Here is a 20,551-nt window from a genome sequence, read left to right on the forward strand (position 1 = left end):
TTTTGTCCTTTATATTTGCTGTTGTACATCCTTTTAAACCAAATCTACAAATAGAAAATTATATAAAAATCAGGACAACTTTAAAGCATCAAGTTATTCAGAAACCATATGAAGCAGCCTGCACTTTGATAAGACATTAATTGAAATGAAAAACAGCTTTCTATGTCTTTGGCTCTAAATGATGACATTATAGTACTGTCCTGTTGGGATTATGCATCTGAATTTCAGAACAATTGTGTGTCTGAGCCTGGAGTATGTGACAATATGTGAGGGAAACAATACCTCACATGTAATACTGTTCTTTTTTTCCTAAATTGGTATTTCAGACTTTACACAGAAATCTGTTCTACTACTCTTGCACTGGATCTTGAGTTGTAGGACTCCTATGTTGATAGAGAACATGGAAATAACTCTTCCAAGAAATAATTATTGGTACTGACATGAGGGTGGAAGAGGAATCTTTAACCTGGCTATGTGTCAACACTAAAAAAGGTAGGGATGAAGGCAGTTTAACTTAATAGGGTGGTGCTCTCCAAGCTTCACAATATTTGTGAATGCTTTTACATTAAACTAAACAAAAAAGATATTTTGAGGGTGTCTGTGATAAAATCTGTCTGAGGTGTGGAATGTAGGGAGGCAATACTGAATTTTGGAAAAAGAATTTAATTGCACTGAAAATGTCTGCCTTCTGCCTCATTTCTCTTTCCCTGTGTGAAATACTTCTGCAGGGTTGTTTTCCATTTTCTCAGACCCTAAAGCAAAGTAACCTCTTTTGGGTTGTGAACATACTTCAGTTAACAGAGTTTTGGAACTTGAGAAGAATTCAGTTAAACGGTGTCTCATTAGAGACCTTGATCATTTTTCCTGCTGCTGACAGCTTCAGTGAAGTTAAAAGGAAGCGTAGCTCATAGAGTATTATGCTGTTGTCAATGAAAATTGCTATTTTTGCTGTCTTGGTTTGTGTGGAAAGTCTTTATCTTTGAAAGATGACTTTTACTTTATTTTGATGCTTGACTGCTCAAGTATGAACACATAATAGGCTCTGCTTTTGTTGAGAGCTTGGAAATAATTACCCATCATTCTGTTTATCCTTTATCTTCTTAAATTATTTAGGAACTTCAGAACAGCATTCAAATTGCAGGAGGTTTATGAGGCACTTAAATAAAGAAGTCTCATGTATAGTTTAATTTTTTTATTTTAAAATTGATTTAAGTGTCTCAATATTTATGCTGTGTGTACAGGCAAATAGTGATGATAAAAGCGTAAAATTAAATGGATGCAGTTCTAATTCTCATATACATAGTGCATCCTTCTGGGTCAGATCTACTTGAAACAAGCAGCGCAAAGGTGAGAACATGTGGAATGTATGGTCCTTTTAAAAAGTGCATTAATTTAAATAGTCTGTTTTCTACAGCTAAATAATTTATTCAGTATTTCCAAACATGGAAAAAAAAATCCAGTTCAGCATTTGTCATATACATCAAGATTTTTTTGGTACTGTCTTCATAGACACGTCTTGAAATGAGATGTTCTCCTATTTGGCAGATGATTAACTACAGTTAGTATTTACAATTTTTCTTAATAAGCACATCAGGAGTTCTTTTCACTGCCATGAGAGGTTGGCAGTACTTTCTGAGAGTGAATTCGGCCATCTGAAATCTGATATAACCCTGTGTTCCCAAAGAGTTAGGAGAACAGAAAACTTAGGATCTTGGATGAATAGAGTTGCTTATACCAGAATTAATATATTGACTGAATGACCTCATATTGGTTTTGATTGATATTTTTCTTTTTATACTGTCCAATTTGTCCCAAGCTGGTTAATTATGGTTTTGGTGAGCTTTAGGAGTTTTGAAGTTCTCTCCTTTCAGGGTCAGTGTGGCTTTAATCATAGTCTAGTGAATTCAGCAGGTAGTTCTTCTAGTTTCCCAGAATTAGTACTGTGATTCTTGTACCTGACTTTGTCCTGTGTGGTTAATCCAGCCTCTTCTCAGTTTACTTGGTCACACTGGTTCTTTTTACTTTGCATATCATGTTGTAATCAAAAGGATGTGAGTAAAAAGAGAAAGATCACTAGAAGATGGCAGGGTAGGCAAGGAAAGAAGGCTGTGAATGGAACCTGAAAGTTTAATGTAATAATTAAAAAAGCACTAAGTTCACAGTTTGTTCTCTCTATTCTGTGAGGCCAGCCTCGGAGAGCTGGAAGCTGTCGACGTGCTGTCCATTGATGCGGATCTCCTTGTCAGTCCTTCTTGGACAATTTGAGTCAGCTGCAGCTGGAAGCTCAGGAATAGTCTTGTCAAAATTTTCCATCTTGATCTGATACTCACCTTTGGCATTGCGGGCTAGCACGGAGGCGAAGCGATGGTACAGCATGATCTCTGAGGGGAGGTAGGATGTTCTCCTTTGACACATTTCCCCTGTGCTCTCCTGCACAGCTGACAGAAAGATGACCAGCTCAAAGTGGTGAGGAGCTTCTTTTTGGAGGAGGGCAGCCAGGGGGCTGGAGGGAGTGACTGAATGGTAGTAGGTCAGTGGGAAGATGAAAAAAGCACACTCATCTGAAGTAACGCTGTCTAGGTGGAAGTCAATACTAGTTTGGTGCAGCTGCCCGTTCTCTTGTTCTTGGTAAAGTATAGCAGAAATCTGGACACTAGTCAGTGGGCTGGAGCGTGTGTTGGCCACCTGGAACATAAGGTATACCTTCCCCTCGGTGTGTGTCACTACAGCAGAGCGGGTGAAGCGGATGGAGAATGCCCGATTCTTTGGTCGGGCAATCTTGGCCACGAAAGCACCTGCATCATGGAAGAGAACAAACTGAATATGAGCACAGTGCCTGCAGCTTCCACGCTCTGTGAAAGAGAAGCAGGCTCGGGTGAACATAGTCTTTCTACCTCAGCCTGTGTTTTTGAAAACTGCTAGGCTGGCATCACAGTAACCCATTTTTGTTCAAAAAGCATAGCTTTTCTAAAATGCTTCTTTTTCTAAACTGTCCCTGCCCATGGTAGGGGTTTGGCACTAGGTGATCTTTAAGGGCCTTTCCAACCCAAACCAGTCTGATTCTATGATGATTCTGTGATTAATGTTTGGAGAGTAAACTTCAGCTGTTGGAAGGGAGATATTTCAGCTTGCCCCAATTTACTGTAATTGGTAATAAATAGTACTTGATCTCCGTGTGCTGCGACAGGGGAAGCTCTTTCTTAATACACAGTCAACTAACCCGTGTATTTTTAGTCTTCTGAAATAATTTAAACCTGCAAATTACTTAACTTGAAATGTCTCAGAATAGCTGTGACATCGTAAAAATTTTCATTACATTGAGTACTGAGGAGTACTTAAGAATGGAGTTAAAGCTCAACTGAAATACTTCAGGTAGATTAAAGCGAACCTTAAAATCGAAACAAATTCCATGGAAGAAATCTTGAGAGATAATGAGGTTGATAAGTAGGTATCTGCCACAAACACCATCCAGTGAGAAGTGGAAGTCTCAAGTCCAGATCTTGATATTACCTAATTTATGTCATCTTGTAATGAAAGGTGTTCAACTTTTAATACTATGTAGCTGAAGTCTCATCATTCTTGTAGTGACTTAGTTATTTTTTTGATATCAATGTGATCATTATTTATTTATAGCTCCATTTCTTAAGTCTAATTATTACAGCTGTTCTATTTAAATATTAAATATGAAGGATTACCTGTGATGAAGGCTTCCAGCATAAGCCCCAGGACCATCTGTATTGCAAGTAGTGCAATAGCACTGGGGCAGTCCCCGCTTGGGAACATAGTGCCGTAACCAATTGTGAGTTGCGTCTCCAGTGAGAAGGAGAAAGCAGCTGTAAAACTGGTGATGTACTTGACGCATATAGTGTGGTTGTCAGGTGGAGCATCATGGTCCAGCTCCAGGTCCCCATTCATCTCAGCTAGTAAATACCAAAGCACTGCAAAGACTAGCCAGTGAATGACAAAAGAAGCAGAAAAGACAAGCATCATCCATCTCCAGCGCATGTCCATTAATATTCCCCATGCATCTCGAAGGTATGCTAGACCTTTCCCTTGGGCACCATCGATCTGGAGCGTGCTGTGTCCGTCCTTGGTCACCATCCTCAGGTATCTTTGGGTCAGGAGGGGAACGCTGGATTTGGTATTATTGCTCTCTATCATATCTGTTGTCATCTTCTAAAAAAGAGGAAAAAAGGGGAAAAGTGTGATACAGTGCAGCATGTTTGTATTTTGCCTAATGTTCACAGTTTTTGACACATCAGCAGGGGTTGAAATACTGCAGCCAACAAAGGAGGGCTTATACATTGCAATCCAGAGAAGATTAAGTCAGGAGCCTGGAGAGGAATTTACCACTGTTGTGGTAATACTTTGCTAAAAAAGATTAAGTATAAAAATCTGACTACTTCTCAACTTTTTCCCTGCTTAGTGTTTTGAATTAAACTTTCATACTTTAGCTTCCTAAATTTACACTTGAGTTGCATGTTCAGTTCTTTGGAGCTGAGTGGGATGGTATTGGGCATATTGTATCTGAAAAGAAACTGAATTTTGTCGGATTATACCAGGTTTTGTAACTTTTTTTTAGCAGAGTTTAAGTTTGCTGATGCTATTATGAATACTATTAATACTATAGAAATTATGTTTACTGTATTATTTCTCTAACATGTTTATGCATTTAGGTGGAATGATGTAGTTTACCTAGTAACCCTAGTAGCCCTTTCAGATTTTCCTAGCTCAGGAAATGTGAGCTGGTCTGCACCCATCATGTCTAGTTCAGCAGAACTACAGTGTTCAGGGCAGAGCTGCTTCTGGGAGTCTGAGGCTGTTTATGTAAGGATCAGGTAAAAAGAAGGCATAAGACCAATACGGAAAATATACTGTGGTGTAATTTGAAGTTTAGTCTGTCATAGCAGTTATTTTGTGTTAGTGACCAAATAAGAAAATAAGACAGCAAGTGTACGGGGATTAGGGGGTGAAGGTGGAATTGGACATGCGGGAAGCAAAATGGATACATTTAGGTGTCTCACATGTTAGGCTCCTTGGTTTACTTCTAAACCGCAAAACTTGCCAAACTTGTCAGAGATGGAAGAGACACTGGCCACTCTAAATCAGTATTATAAATACTGAATGCTTAAATATTACCTTGGATAGATTAAAACTAAATATGGGCTCATGTAAAATAGAGACTTAATAGTGTGTACAGCCTACCTGAAGAAGGTTGTGGTGAAGCTTGTTTGTAGAACAAAAGAGATTTAAAAATACGTGTAAATTCTGCAAGTCATAATTATACATGTCAATTTTGCTGGTTTCCTATCAGTTTTGACCTTTTCTCTGTATTATGACCTTTTTGGGGTATAACACAAGCATACAAACAGCCTAGGCACATTGGATTTCCCCCCTGCAAAGAGTGTTGGCTTAGTTTTATCTTGAAACCTGCTAGATCTAAGGATCCTGAACTTCAGAATGAACTGATGAAAGGTAAAAAATCTTTCTTGTAATCTTTGATTCTGTAAACCAGCAGTTTTCATGATTGCTTACTTGATCTTGATACCAAGTTCTAGTACTAGCGGAACGTTCTCTTTATCTCTTCTTGTGCTTAATGCATTCCGAGTATGATGCTCGACATCACAATGGACATTTAGCTCCATTTTATTTTTCCTTTCCTTCTGTGGGTTCTCAGAACCATCCAGCTCTTTCCTCTGTCTGTGCTGTAGTCAAAGGATGTAGAGTAGATGGTGGTCTGAGTAGAACTTGGTGGGTTTTCCCCTCATTTTTATTTTCCAATTCACATCTCCTAGAAGGAGTATTTTAAAACTGCGCTCTGTGCCAAAGAATACAGTGGGCTTACTGAGATTCTCCTGGCTAGTAGTACCAGGCTGCTGGTACTCTTCTGATCATAGGCCATTTAGCTTATAACCTGATCCCCAGCCTTCACCTGAGTTTGATCTTTGGTCTGCTGTGTTGCTCTCTGAATGACAGTTTTCAGTCTTGCAGCAATGTTACAGAGTTTATAGTAACTTGAATACAACTTTAAATGCTTCAGGAATTAGATGGTTAGTCAGTTGTCTGTAGAGCAGAGTCCTTGTGCCAAGATTTAGGAAAGCCCTTCTGGATTCCTTGAGGGAATTGGAAAATGGGCATCTTTGGGAAAGATGACAGTGATGATGCTCAAAATGAGCTGTGGACTGTGCCTTGATTTTATCATCTTAGAATAAGAAGTATCCACAACAACTCCTCCCTTTGCTTGAATAGAGGAAAATACTTAGAACAAACGGCTTCTGGGTGTAAACGTGCATTCCTGGGGAAAAAAACCCCACACCACGAAAACCAGCCAACAACAGTAAAACACAAAACCAAAACAAAAAATTAGTGTGTTACTGTATTTTGAGGGCAGCATCTGCTTCATTGCCTCCAAGTAATTTGGGTTAGCAAAACAACCATCTGCTGTTAGGAATGAATCTGATGCTGGCTTACTTGTGACAGAAGCCTTTTCTGCAGTGTTATGTTATGAGTAACAGGAAAAACATACTTAATGTGGTACATTCTTCTTGGCTACACTTCAGATCTTCCACACATCAGTGCTAAGGTAGCATGCTTGAGTGCCACAGCCTTTACTCAGAGCAAAATGCCATTAGCATTGCAGGGTCTCAGTTCTGTTAAGGAGCTTTTGGGGGTGGTCAGTAATCCTTTAATGTTGATTTAAAGCTCTGGAGAAATTTAGTCAGTGTTCATAGTCAGGTTATTTGGGAACTTTCTATGGGGGAGGATCCATTACTGGCAGATTTTAAAGGTACTTCAGAAAGAGAACCTCCATTAACCTCAACAGCACACTTCACAAGAGTCTTCTGTCTCTCCTCCTTGAGACTCCCAGCAGGGGATTTTGTCTGCTGAGGTTAACCGGGTTACTGCTCTGATCTCATTTGAGGTATCTGTAATTCTTTTTTTCCTTGTCTAGGACCGTTTAAAATATTAAGTACCTAAATTGATGGCTGTGATGATATTAGAAATGTGTAAGCTTTAGTTCCAAAGCTGCTTTTCTTGCAAAAGCTCTTGATGGTTTTAAGAGCCACAAGTCTTAACTTCTTGGGCTTGGAAAAATGGGTAAGAAACTCTGAATAGAGCAATGCAGTTGGTTTAAAATAAGAAGCGAAAGAACAGCTGCCCTGTGAGAAATAGTTTACTTAGGCTGGATGATTAGTCCTCTTTATTCAGAGTCAACTGAAGAATAGATGTGACAGCAGAGTCAACTTGCTGACAGTTGACAGCAGAGTCAACTTAAGAATAGATGTGACTTTGGATTTATAAGGAGTTATCTTCCGTCTACTCCTGTGCTTGCTCGCTGTAGTAGAAAAATACCAATCTTTTCTTTCCTTACTGATGATAAACTATTGAAATTTGGACCATTTGATTTGATCCCATGGCCTGCCTGGTCCTTGATGTCCCTGCGTTAATCCCAGTTTCAAATGGTATGTTTTAGGAAAGACATTCAACTTCACAGAATTCTTATTTTCAGGTAATTGTTTGTTGGAGAATACCCATCTCCACTACTAAATACATGCTGTGCTTCTAATCCAGGTTTGTTTAATGTGAACTCTTAACCCTCATGTTATGCTGTTTGTCTGGTTTTGCTTTTCATGGTTCTTGCCTTGTGAAACTCCTTGTAGCTTTGGGGTGTCCTTCTCCTGCTATCTCCCAGCTAATAGCCCTTGTCTGGAAAGACAGGAACTGTCAGAAATGACTTCAAAACCTCCTTTGCCATGTTGACCTGTCTTTTATCCTGCATTCAGTGTGTCTTATCCTTCCTGTTTCTAGTCTACTGAAAATTAAATTGCTATTACCATCTCCAGTGTGTATGTCAGTTCTCAGCTCTTACTAAATCTCTCTGCCATCATTGTCTCTCATTCTGGCTTCTCTCTTCTGCATGATCTTGTAAGATAAGTCAAGGTAGGATGAGTACTACCTTATTAACTCAAAAGCATGATTTCCCTTTTCCTAGCAGTCAGACAGGTTCTAAGCTGACATGGCTTGCTAATGATTTATGGGAAAAAAAAACACCCAACAAACAAAACTCTTTGCCTTAAAGCTCTAAGATACTGCCTACATTTCTGCAATTCATGGTCTAGCACACTGATCTCCCACGCTTTGCCTTTTTCATTGAGATCTTTCTTGTGTTGTAACATCTCTGTAGTGATAGGACAAGGGGTAATGGGTTAAAACTTAAACAGGGGAAGTTTAGGTTGGATATAAGGAAGAAATTCTTTCCTGTTAGAGTGGTGAGGCACTGGAATAGGTTGCCCAGGGAGGTTGTGAATGCTCCGTCCCTGGCAGTGTTCAAGGCCAGGTTGGATGAGGCCTTGGGTGATAAGGTTTAGAGCGAGGTGTCCTTATCCATGGTAGGGGGGTTGGAACCTGAGGATCTTAAGGTCCTTTCCAACCCTAACTATTCTATGATTCTGTCTGTTTCTTAGCTTTCTGCTTCATGCCGGTATGTTGCTTTCCTCTTTTCTTTTGCTTAGCCTTTCTGTTGACAGCAGAAGCTCAGCTGCTAAGATTTGGTAGGGTTGCAGGGGAGCTCATTTACGGCAGCCTATTTTCTTTTTGTTTGCCTTCTCAGTTGAAGGCATTTTGACACCTCCATCCTGTTTACAGCTTCATACAATGCACCTGCAGCCTTCTTAACAGCCTGAATGTTCAAGGGAGACATTTGCAGTGCTGCCCTACCTGCCCAACTTCTATTCTTTAATAATATCTGTTCTAACTGACCTTGGAAGGCATTTGAGGCAGTTTGTAGTGCACTGCTTCATCATGGGAGCAGGGTAGTCAAGAGGACCTGCTGTTTGCTGGGAGTAACTGCAAAACCTGCTTACAACTCTAGCACAATTCAAAGATTTATTGGAACCCAGGTGGTGCTCCAGGAATGTGTACAGTCCTTCTTTACTTGACCTGGGTCTGCATAACTTTGCACTAGTTTCAAATTCCAACATGTAATCAAAGCTGGGATCATTCAGATGTTGCAAATGAAGAGGTATTAACAAACAAAGTTTATCACTTTTTTAAAGGGTACTTTCATGCTGTTAAAATGTCTGTATTGTTGGTTTTAGATTGAATGGCAATGTTTGAGATTCTGACATTAATATTAGGAAATGAAGGGTTGTTTTCAGTATACATGTCTGCATCATGTAATTTACATTAGGGGACAAGGGGGCAATCTTAGAAATGTGGGAAGCAGTTCAGTTAGAATAACTGCTTGGGTTGAAAGCTTATGGTACCGTTGTTAGTAGGATAGTTAAAATTTCAAACATGTTTGTCCTTCAGGTTTTGTAGCTAGTGCCTCATTGAGATGAATGGTAGTAGTTTGACAAAACTGTTTTTTCCAAGCAGTCTGCAGAATTAAGATAACAGTTTTCAAGACTTGTTACACTTATAAATCTTGTGAAAGTGGGAACTTTAGTTTGTTGAGCCCAAGTCAATACTTCTCAGAGGAAGTGCCTTTAAGTTCAGTGTGAGTGCCTCATACTTTTGACCTTCTATGACAGTTTACTACAGAATGCACTTAAAAATCAACCCACCCATGCTCCAGTTTTTTATTATAATACAGAAAACAATGCTGCTTATATACTTGATTATTGGGGATATTGTAATGCTTCATTTTGTGTACAATGTATTTTCACATAGTACAGCATGCTGAAAATGCTGTGAGAATCCGTATGAACCCTAACAGAGCAACTAGTCTGGCCACCTTTAGAAAAGCAGAAAAACTTCACTGAGACTTTGCTTAAATGTTGTTTAAGGCTTTAAAATATGGTAGTGTATATTAAATCCTTATAGAGAAGCCTAAAATGCAAAATTAAGTATTGCTAATGGTAAAATAAATTTACAGTTGAGGGAGGATTTTATTTGATGTAAATCTGTAGTAATAGAAGTCTGCTGCCATCCATTTCTTGTGAACTTACTGTTTTTGAAGAGCTGTTCTGCCCTGCGTGATGCAAAATTCCTAATGGCTTGTATGGAATGATGGAGTATTCTAGGATGTTGGAGTTCATACTTGGTGCCCATGAACAGAGAATGCATTGATTGAGAACAGTTAAGGATATGAGATGTAATTATAGGTGGTAGCAGCAGACCTGAAGAGGTGAAGGTCACTTTTTTAATTTACTATGGTACTGAAGTTAAATGCTGAGTTACAATGAATGTAGCAAGAAGGTGAGGATGACTTTGATAACACATGGCGAGGTAACACCCAGCTACAGTGGTATTCCTGCTGTTTGTCTTGAAATCTTTCTGAAAAAATACTGCATGATGCCTTTGGTTTTTACTCTATATGCTTTTAGAAAATGCTTTTCCAGATGATTACAGACCTTGTTTTTCAGGTGGGGGGAATCAGAAACCGATTTGTTGAAGATGACACTTAATTTAGCAAAATTTAAAAGGAAAACTGTGTGCCCTGAGAACAACTTTGATTTCTTTGATTAAAGAATGGCAGACCAATTTCTAATTGTACAATAAGAAAAAAAAAAAGAAGAAGAAAAATGATTGCTTTGTGTACTTACCGGTTTTTGAAGGGTTTCTGTGCCGAGGAAGGGGAAGAACCTGGGCTTCAGGAGAGGGACTCGGCTGGTCTTCTGTTTTGGTTCCAGCACTGGCAAGAACTTCCCACAAGTGGTTGGTAGAGATTTTTTCCAAACCCCCACCAAAAATCACTTTTAAAATGGGTTTGTATGTCTCATTCCTGTGTTTATAGTCCGGGGAGGGGGTTGGAGGGTTGGTTTTCATGTGAGGCTTATTTGATTGGTCATTTTGCCTGCAGGGGGGCCAGTTAGCTCTGATCATGTGGAAAAGAATGCTGGTTTGTTAGGAGCATTTCTTTACCCAACACAAATCCTTAGCAGCCAAGGAGAAATCCTCAAACACTTGCTTGGGGAAGGGGTGCATTTCCCCTTGCTACCTTCGTCAAGGTAATTTTTTGGGTTCGAATAAGGTTAAAAGTTCCATGTGAAAAGCTGAAAGAGTTGTTGCTGAACTAGCTTAATGCTGGTCAGAAGGTGTAGATCTGGCTACTTCCCTTCCATCTCCACACTGTTCCTTTGTGAAAAGTGGAATTAATCACAGGGTTTTGCTAATGCCCAAGGATGCAACAATGCAGAGTAGGTGGGCTGCTGTTCCCATGCAGTCAGTGAAACCGCTTTCACTTCAGCTATTTTCTCTCTTGTCAGATGAGAACAGTTATTTAGGGAAGATGTTTTAGCTGAATGGCTGTGCAGAGTACTCCGTGTGCTACTAAACGGAATGTAATGCAGTAGTATTTCACGCTTTTTCTTTTTTCCTTTGGTGAGCTGCTAATGTGAGGGCTTTAATTGAACATCAGATGTAAGAGGATCTGAGAAACAAAGGCTGTGGTTGTTTGCAGTAAAACTACTGAAAGCCTGCTGGGAAAATTTATTAATGTAGACTTTCTTGCTTAGGAAACAAAATCCTCCCTGTTTTTTTGCTTCTTTCTCTCTTTAACCTTCCCCCAACCCTAAATTGCAAAACATTAATTCTTTGCTTCATTAGTATGGAATATTTTAATACATGTTCAGGCACAGCACCGAAAATAGTGGTAGGCATGGTGTGACCTTCGGAGCCAGAGCAAATAATGTAGTGCAAGGGGACTCCCAGCTCTGTGGTAAGCCCACAGGACAATGTGACTTGTCCTTTGCCTTTCATTCTATACTTGAGCAAAGTTGAACTTCCACTACAGGCAGAGCTTTTTAACTTATTTTAAGAAACCATGTTTTTTTACAAACTGTATTTTGTACTGTAGAACGCACATGGTGTCTGGTCACAGGTTTTCTAATCTGATTCAATTGGGTGGATTGAAAATCTAATGTATTTGTACTGCTGAGGGAGTAGCTACAGTATGTGATTTCCAGGTGTGTGTTATGCAACTGAACTCTTGTTACTTCCTTTGAATTTACTATTTCATCCATACTCATGACAGTGGATGATGGTCAATTGAGCAAAAAGGGTACAGTGTCGTGTTTGATCTGTATGTCATTGAGGCCAACTGTTGAGGCTGAGATTTGACAGAGAGAGGCAGGCAATGTGAATGTGGAAATGGTCATTGGAGCTGCTGATCTCTGTCACTGACTTTGGTTACAAGTGACTCACTTCATGATGTGTGTGTTCCTGTGGAGTCCCTAGCATGTCAAATACTGTCCTAATAAGAAAGTAGTCCTTCTACAGAAATATCATTTTAAGGCCATTTGTTTTATTCTTTTGTAAAATGAGCTACACACCTAGGCAAAGTTATTTGAATTCCTTAAAAACACTAGCTGCAGTGTTTTTTTTTCTTTTTATGCTCTTCTTGAGGAATTAATTGTGCAGCAGGAAGAAGAGAGCAAAAGTCAAAGCACTTAATAGACTCTTCTAGTTTTCTCCTCTGTAGAGGAGACACTATTGTCAGTCATCACTTTCCTGTTTATCCTTTACAAACAGTGAGCATGTCATAGGAAACATGCCCTGACAGCATGGAGAGCAGAAGTTATTTGCCATTCTGTAAGTAAGTTCTCTTCCTAAACGTGTTGCCACACACTACACCCCAGAATCACAGTCTTGTTCTTCTCAATCTCCCTTCAGCTCAGTGTTGCACAGCTGTAGGCTTTTTTGGCTGGATACCACTAGGCTCTATCTGAAGTTTTCTGTAAACACCATTGCTGGCTTTGTGACAGACTTGAACAGAGGTGCCCTTTTACTGCTCCTTCTCTTCAGGAAGTCCAGTCAATTAGTCCAAGGCAAAAACCATAGACTGCATTTTAGGTTTTTTTTTCATCCTTAAAACATTGCCAAATCCTGGTTCTCTGACCTAAGTCAGTTCTGAAATGAACGTTCTCAAGTCTAGGAATAGCTTGCAAAGACAGTATACTGGGGCTTTGCAAGTTCTGAATGTAGGTGCAAGCTGTAGGAGTAGTCCCGTATACAGCTTTGTCCTAGTCTTTCTGTCACTTTGTTAACTTGATTTTTTTTTATTTTTTTTTTCTGATTTTTAACCTGTGACCAGTTTATATGTGTAAAGAACCAGTTTTTTTGGCTGGTATGTTTAATGTTCAAGGTCAGATATGTTTTGACACATACTTTGCAGTCTTCTGAATATTGCTTGTGATGGTGTCCTAGTACCAGAAAACTTCAGTATGTCATGATATGCTGCATGGTTTCCCTTAATTCCATTGAAGTACGGCATCAGAACAGTCATCTGATGTGACACACTGGAGTGCTGCTGTGTTCAGAAAGATTGCAGAATCAAAGCTGATACCATCCTCAGAAGAATAATAATATCCCTTATAATTGATTCTTTTGTTTCTTATATTTCTAATGCTGTAGAATTTAAAAGTCAGAGGAGGGGCAGTAGCCAATCTGAGTCTGGTCCTGGCAAACAGCATTTTATGTGTTGTCACCTCTGTAGAGGTATGTTTCAAACTCCACAGCAGCAAACGGGGATGCCATTTGCTGCAAGTTCAGAATACAAACCCAGACTTTGATACTTCAGTTCTTGGGAGCAAACCCAGCTGTCTCAAGGTCTAAGAAAACTTGAGTTGCCTTGGGTATGCCTGTAATATGTATAGCTGCAGAGGGGCACAGCTGTTCAGTGGCCAAGTAGACTTCACAGTACTTCTTGGGAAGAGTAGAGCAGAGCCTGTGAGCTGATGGCTTGCCAGTGTTGAAGTGCAGTCTCCAGCATCTTAATAACGATGGAAAGAAATAACTTCTTTTCCTTAACTGGTAGAGTCTAAAATCTCTAGAATTACTGTTACTGCATGACTGTCAGGTAATAGCTGTGAATTTTGTTGAAAATGTTAGCTACATCTCTAAAAGTATGACTGTTTCTGGTCTCAAAATAGCAAATTAACATTTTTCTGTCGGTGACTGTTTTAATGAGGAAACTTGAGTGTCTTGTGCTACAGAGAAAAAAAAATAAAAAAATCACATTTTTATTTCTTGTAGCAATTTAAGAATAAGTTCAGAAAGAATGAGGCATATTCCTTATCGTCTGGGTGTTAGGCTGATCCTGTCTGTTGGATTGCAGCTCTTTTCTGGCTTACTATCTCTGTATTATTTTACTTTCTGCTGACTTGGCTCCGTAGCTCAGTCTCCTAGTTTTCTATGATGCAGAGTTTATCCAAGAAGCAATGATGAGAGGCTTCCCTGCACCTCCGATTATATTTTTCTGTGTGACATTTTTTCAGAGATCTAAGATGACAAAAACCCCACCCAAATCCAGTACTCACCATTATTTCAGTAGTAGTGTATCCATGTCAGGGTGAGTCAACAGTGAAAGGCCTTTGTATGTTTAACCTGACTTACTTGTGTATATGTGGATTCTTTTTATTATTCACACATCCCTTTGTAGCACTGTTGCTTTTCATTAAGTACTCGAGAATTTTGGTTTATTTTAAATGTAATGTAAATTCAGAACTAAAAGACTATGTATTAAGCTCATGGTAGACTAATCCTTGAAGCTTCATAGGTGCTTCGCACTCTTAGTATGCTGACCTTGGCTCTCCAGAAGATGGATTCACAGGATGATGTGAACACGACTTAATGTTTTTTTCCTTTAACTCTTAATCCTACCTTAAATTTTCTGTTTTTCTTGAGAGAATGCTGTGCATCTTATTGGATTAAATATCTAGATCTCATTCTTTTTATTACGGAAGTAGAAAATGTTTGGCTTATGTGAAGTGTGTGCAATGTTTAGTTTACTGCGTTCCTATTTTCATTTAGCATGAGACTTCATGATACAGCAGTTTATCCTCTCTGCATACTTTGGCTTTCCTTCTGTGCTTCCCTGTGTCTCTTAAACTGTTGTCTTTTCCTTCTCTGTCTTACCCATGTGATAATTTCTTGTATTCTTTGCTTTCTTTTGTTAATAGGTACATAGGGATGTGGAGAGATTTCCTAAGTATGTCATGTGTTTCCTTCCATGAACTTCTGTTCCTCTCCTAGGTTCCTGTCAATGCTTCTAGTGCATTTTTTGCCTCTAAGGGAGCACAATTTCAACCCTTTTGTTTCTAGGTTCCTAAAGACAGGACGGATGTTCACTGGGTATGTGTTTTCTTTGCAGTGAGACCAAACTTTGAGGAAGGTGGGACAGCAACAACAGGGAGAAAACATGAGTTTATACGCTCTGAGAGCGAAAACTGGCGCATCTTCAGGGAGGAACAAAATGGGGAAGATGATGATGGAGGCTGGCGACTGGCTGGGTCACGGAGGGATGGTGAGAGGTGGCGCCCTCACAGCCCAGGTGAGAGGAGATCTAGAGGAAAATGCAGCCATGGCTATAGGGAAAGGGCATGGGGAAGGCAGAAGAAAAGGAGGTGGTGCCTGCTTTCCAGCACTGCTTTGCTAGAGTTGCAGGAAAAATACAAAGTGAAGCTTGGTATTTGAGTAGTATGGCTGAAACATATATAAAAATATATATGTGTGCACATATGTAATCTTTAGTTTTATTTTTTTCTACTTGGAAAAGATCTGGCTAGCAGTCCTGTTTGTTGTGGGATCTTGGTTCTGGGCATGTTTTGGCTGCAGAAGGCTTTTGGGAACTAAGAAAGTATTGTGGTTCTTCTACTGTTACATCTTCATGTGGGAAGCAAAGGAAGCACAGGATGTTTTTTGGGCTGAGGTGGACAACTTTTCCTCCTCAGTTAAAGAAAGCCAAGCTTGCTCTTACAATAGATGTATCACCATTTTCAATGCCACAAAGACTTTCATTACTGTAAGGATTGTGAGCAACTGTAATCTCTGTTCTGGCCATCACCAGAGCTATGTAGTATTCTATCCTCAAACAACCGTTAGCTTGTACTAAACTTCAGTGGTGAGCCCAAGGCTAGATGTATTTTCAGATGTTTCAGATTTAGAACAGAGCTAAAGGGCAAATTTTGAGCAATGTAGTTTTTGCGGGTGCTTGATCATAATTGTTCATTAGACACTGCTGCTTTGTTATGTAGTTCACATGTCATCAGGCCAGCTATGATTATATCTCATGGTTGATGTACCTCATGATGTGAACTTCATGGAGTTAAACAAGGCCAAGTGCAATGTCCTGGATGTGGGTAGAGCAATCCCCAAGCACAAATACATGCCACACAAAGAATGGATTGAGAGCAGCCCTGAGGAAAAGGAGAAGCAGGGGGATTGGAACTAGTTGAACTTTATAGTTCCCTCGAGCCCAAACCTTTCCTTGATACTCAGGAGTGGACTCTTGTCAGTACAAGTCTGTGTGCTTTATCTTAAAAGGAAGCATAGATGGTAAAGTTTAGAAGTTCATTCATGTCATCTTTTTTGAAAGATGTTCTGTGGAGTGTTTTGAAAACTCATCTTCCATCACAGGAAGTATTACTGCTTGTTTGAATTTTAGCTGCTATAAGCAATTAAGTGAACCTCACTTACAAATTAGTTTTAGCAGGTGTAACGAAAAGCCTGTTCTAAGAATTATGTGAGTATGCAAAGAATTTGCTAATTTTGAGGTAGAGGCTGAGCTGAGTGCTGTGTTGTTCTACTGTCTCAACTTCCCTCAGAGCTGTATTTGAAGTCTCCTGTTAGTAGCAGCCACAGGGCTATCAAAATGGTTTGAATAATATTGTTGCTTTAAACAGAATTTAACTCAAATTGGCATGGCTTAAACAGTTTCTTTATACTTATTCTGGTGTTAGATAATAGTACTAATCATGTGTCCTGCTAAAAATAGAGAAATGTCTTCAGAGTACTGTTGTCATTTAGCTAAACCTTCCTTTCACTTGATTTTGCATACTCCCTACTAGATTATGTGCTGCTTGATTGTTGTTGTTTTTTCCTTTTGGGTGAGAACCGTTTAGAAGAACATAGCAGTTGTCAGGCTTGAGTTTATTGTCTTCTGCTGTTAAGCAAAGAACACTTTGATTCCCACAGACCACTGTTATTCCAGCTTTTGAATTACTACTGTTCCTTCAGCTATGTTTGCTGCAGAATGGCTGACCTAAATCTGCTCCTTTTGTGCTTTCTTACTAGGCACAAAGGATCAAGAGGGTGCAATGCAGCTGCTGAAGCACTCTTTTGCCCCTAAATAGTTACACAGATTCTGTCTTTAGCTGAAGTTAACTCCCTTGACATAGTTAAAGGGGTCTGTCATGCCTCCATGCTGTTTTTCAACTGTTCTCCTCTCACATGTAAAGTGAGGGATTATCTGAGTATTGGTAGTGTAGAAGCAAATCGGCGAGGCTTCTCTTGAGACAAGCTTAATGCTTCTGTACTTCTACTTAATTCATAGGGATGTAAACTTGTGTGGTTTTGCAGCATGAAAACTGGATTATATCACCAGGCTTTTCCAGTCAAGGTTTATGGGGTTTTCTACTTTTTTGACTACGGTCTCTGCATTAGGACTGGTCTGATGAAAAGAAATCTTTACTTGGCCTATACAATGGAAAAGTTGTTTTGCTAGTATTTCTGAGTAAATGTGGTATTGCTGCTATTGTAGATGTGAAATAGGATCTTTAGACAGATTAAGTATATGCTAAATAGATTTAAATTCACCGGTTGCTTCAAAGTTCCCTTGACTTTTTTTAATTCTTTTTGTGGGTTGCTGGTGGTGAGTTTTGGGGGTTTTGTTTTCTTTTTTTAGCCATCTTTTACAATGATTTAATGACTGGTTACCTAAAAAGCCTTTTGTTCCAGTTCTTGCATTCACACAGTGATTGCCCTTCAGATTTGCAATGCCAAGTCCATTTTATCAGATACACATACAAAACATTTTCTGTATCAAAACTAGAGAATTATGTATAGATGCTTTGGGGTTTTGGTTTGGGTTTGGTTTTTAAGTCTGTAATCTCATATAAATATTTTTTGGTTGCTGCTTTTGTTAAGCTCATCTTGGTTCATTCCCCTCTTCAGGGAGTCAGTCAAGTAGACTTGGTTTTGGAGCGTTGTGTTTTGTGCTTCTTGAGTATCTTAAAGTAGCTAAAATATCTTAAGCAAAATAAAAATTAGTTGCAAAATAAGAGCAAAATAAAAATAAGTTACATACACAATATATGGCAAAAAAGTATGTGTACTATTTGCCTTTTGCATAGTGTTTAGTATTGTTTCAGTGTACACTGGAAATTTAATCTCTGAATTGAGGAATATAACTTTTAAGAGATAAATAGCTATTAATAATTGAGACTGAAGTGTACTTGGATTTCCTGAAGCAGCTAATAGTCCTTTCTTGTAATTAACGATTATAGGTGAAAGGGCTAAATTCAGCTTAACATTATTTCTTTTACCTTTGGATCTTGAAATATATATACTATAACTGGTGCCTGATGCTACTATAGGGCTGAATTTAAAGCTATGTTTTGTCTTAAGTTTTGTTTAAAAAACTTTAGGTAAGAATGTAAGATTTGTCTTTAATTTTGTGTTGCTTTAAAGATTGTCAGCCCTGTACTTCACACCTGAGTTGCTCACTATACTCTCACTGGGCCTTTGTAAACCTTTGTTATTAAGAAACAAGGGCATGTGTCTGCTCCACTTACCTGTTCTTTTTGATTGTCTGCCTAGCTCTGAAAGTATGTGAATTATAAAAGGAGGTTTTGTGACTAAATCTTTGCAAGCAGCCCATATGGTAAACAAAATCTCTTAAGTTCTTAATTTGAACTTTGAAGATACCTGGAAATAACAAAATACTTAGAATCACCTTCAAAAACCATGTTTCTGGGTCTCACTATGAAGAGCCTGTGCTCCTGTTATAGGGGTGTGAACCATGTATAAGTAAGGCTTTTCTCAATGCATAGTCTCAAGATGGTCCCTTTACTGCTATATGGAAGGTTCTTAATACTGAATTTTCCTCTTCTATGCAAAAGACAACTGAAGAAGAGATGTTCAGCTATTGGTGAGTCCCAGGACAGCAAGCAGGCAGAGATGTTAATATGTTCGTTTCCTGCCATGTATTGGGAAACCTAACACAGACATTGCTTACTGTACTGAGGAGATGCCCGCCTGTGGTTTTAATCAGAAATGCAGCCTGGTTGTCAGCAACCTCTCACACTTAAACCTTGGGAAAAGCCCTCCAATTCCAAAGGAAGTCCTGGTTTTGGTGCTTTGATTTTTCTTATGAGAAGGGGGGAGGTAAAGTTAACACTGCTTCTGGTGCCATATCAGTGGAGTTCCAGTGCCAGGCCTTCCGTTAGGTAGGTAGACTGTGTCCTGCCTAGTTGCACGTTGCTCCCAGAAATGCTTTTGTTCTTCTAAAATTTAGCAGTATTCTGATGAGAAGTTCATATATCTGACTTGCTTGAAAAGAAAGCCCTTAGAAATCTGCACCTCCTGAATTTGCACTAAGTTGGAGCCTAGAGTGCTGTGGGCAGGGATGTGAGGGTGTGGAAAATGACTATTACTTCATAGAATACCAGCTTGGAAGGGACCGTAAGGATCATCTGGTCCAACCTTTCTTGTCAAAATCACAGCCTAGATAAGGTGGTCCAGCACCCTGTCCAGCTGTTCAGCATACACAAGTGTTTTGGGAGGTCTGGAGAGATCCATTGCTGCATCTTCAGTTAGCCTTTGCCTTTTCTTACCTACTTTTGAGAAGTTACTCATGAACAAGAGGTTAACATAACAGGCCTAAGATGTTAAGAACTACTTTAAAGCAGGCAGAAAAGATGGGATAAGTGCAGGCTTACTGTGCCTTGTATCTTTCCTTAATGATGTTAAAAAGGTAGCCTCAGAACATTGATTTGACAGTTTTGCATAAAAATGTCAGTTGCTAGTTTCAAAGGCATAACTGCAAGCATGGATTAAGTTATACAGTGGAATTATTTGTAGGTAAGCACATACGGTATAGTGAAGTCCTGGTTAAAGTCTAACCTTCTGTGTTTCCTTGATGAAATATAACCTTAAAGTTCATAGTGCTTCTAGAAGGGGTTTGTTTTGCATTTCCTGCATTTGTGAGACAAAGGTAGATTTTTGGATGGTTAATATTAAATACTTAGGGCTGATGTGAAAACATTCCTCATTCGTATGAAGGAAATAGAGGATGCAGTTTCTTCTGCTGTGATGGGTTTTTTTTGGTAGCTATCTGATGAACACTGAGACTGCACTGATTGCACAAATTCTGAGACTAAAAAAAGAATTATGTTTTAATTTTTTTTTTCTCCAGAAAAGATGCTTAAAAACTTAAGATGCTTCTGTTTTTTCTTTGTACCTTTCTGGTAAAGGTAGCTTCTATTGGATGGAAAGCTGTTCGCAGTCCTTTCACTCCCAATTTGTTTTCCTTAGCAGCAAGATTTTTACAGTTTAAATAGCATGACTGCAGTCAGAAGATTTTAAGGTTGGTTGAATGAAGATGTCTTCTGAATAGATTGGAAAGAAAAGTAAAATAAAACTTGAATTAAGAAAGTTTTCCCTCTCCTTTTTTTTCTTTATCATTTCAAGTTATGGTATTCCATGGCTAAAAAGTTACTAATGGAGAGTCTTAACAGTATTTTCAAAGGTATTCAAACAGCTGGCAGTCTGTCATTTTTCATGTGTATGCACAGAAGTGTCTCTGGGTGGCATGGCCAGGATGTGGCTT

The 20,551-nt window shown here is 39.1% G+C and overlaps 2 protein-coding genes across 13 annotated transcripts in view; one reads left to right on the forward strand and one right to left on the reverse strand.

Moving 5' to 3' along the window:
- The window catches only part of GIGYF2 (GRB10 interacting GYF protein 2), a 75,901-nt gene that overhangs the window by 32,362 nt on the left and 22,988 nt on the right, over positions 1-20,551 (forward strand). For all 12 annotated transcript variants that reach the window (XM_061354506.1, XM_061354511.1, XM_061354514.1 and 9 more), the window contains one exon: positions 15,095-15,274. In XM_061354506.1, coding sequence (XP_061210490.1) covers positions 15,095-15,274 — 180 coding nt within the window. The remainder of the gene's footprint in view (positions 1-15,094; positions 15,275-20,551) is intronic.
- On the reverse strand, positions 1,183-10,737 carry KCNJ13 (potassium inwardly rectifying channel subfamily J member 13). The gene is made up of 3 exons (XM_061354520.1): positions 10,548-10,737; positions 3,696-4,176; positions 1,183-2,795 (listed from the first exon to the last, which is right to left on the reverse strand). Exons 2-3 carry the CDS (start codon positions 4,171-4,173, stop codon positions 2,173-2,175), a joined length of 1,101 nt encoding a protein of 366 aa, XP_061210504.1. The 5' UTR covers positions 4,174-4,176; positions 10,548-10,737; the 3' UTR covers positions 1,183-2,172.

This window comes from Neopsephotus bourkii, unplaced genomic scaffold (genome assembly GCF_033783945.1).
Source record: "Neopsephotus bourkii isolate Nb327-2 ecotype Australia unplaced genomic scaffold, CSIRO-AGI_Nbou_v1 NB_739, whole genome shotgun sequence".
Taxonomy (NCBI): Eukaryota; Metazoa; Chordata; class Aves; order Psittaciformes; family Psittacidae; genus Neopsephotus; species Neopsephotus bourkii.

What these genes read in the sequence shown, in the direction of transcription:
- KCNJ13 (XM_061354520.1), bottom strand. Translation starts at nt 4,173, where the DNA reads ATGACAACAGATATGATAGAGAGCAATAATACCAAATCCAGCGTTCCC. An exon ending in GCTGGAAGCCTTCATCACAG is followed by an intron (nt 2,796 to 3,695) that starts GTAATCCTTCAT and finishes TCCATGATGCAG; the next exon opens with GTGCTTTCGTGGCCAAGATT.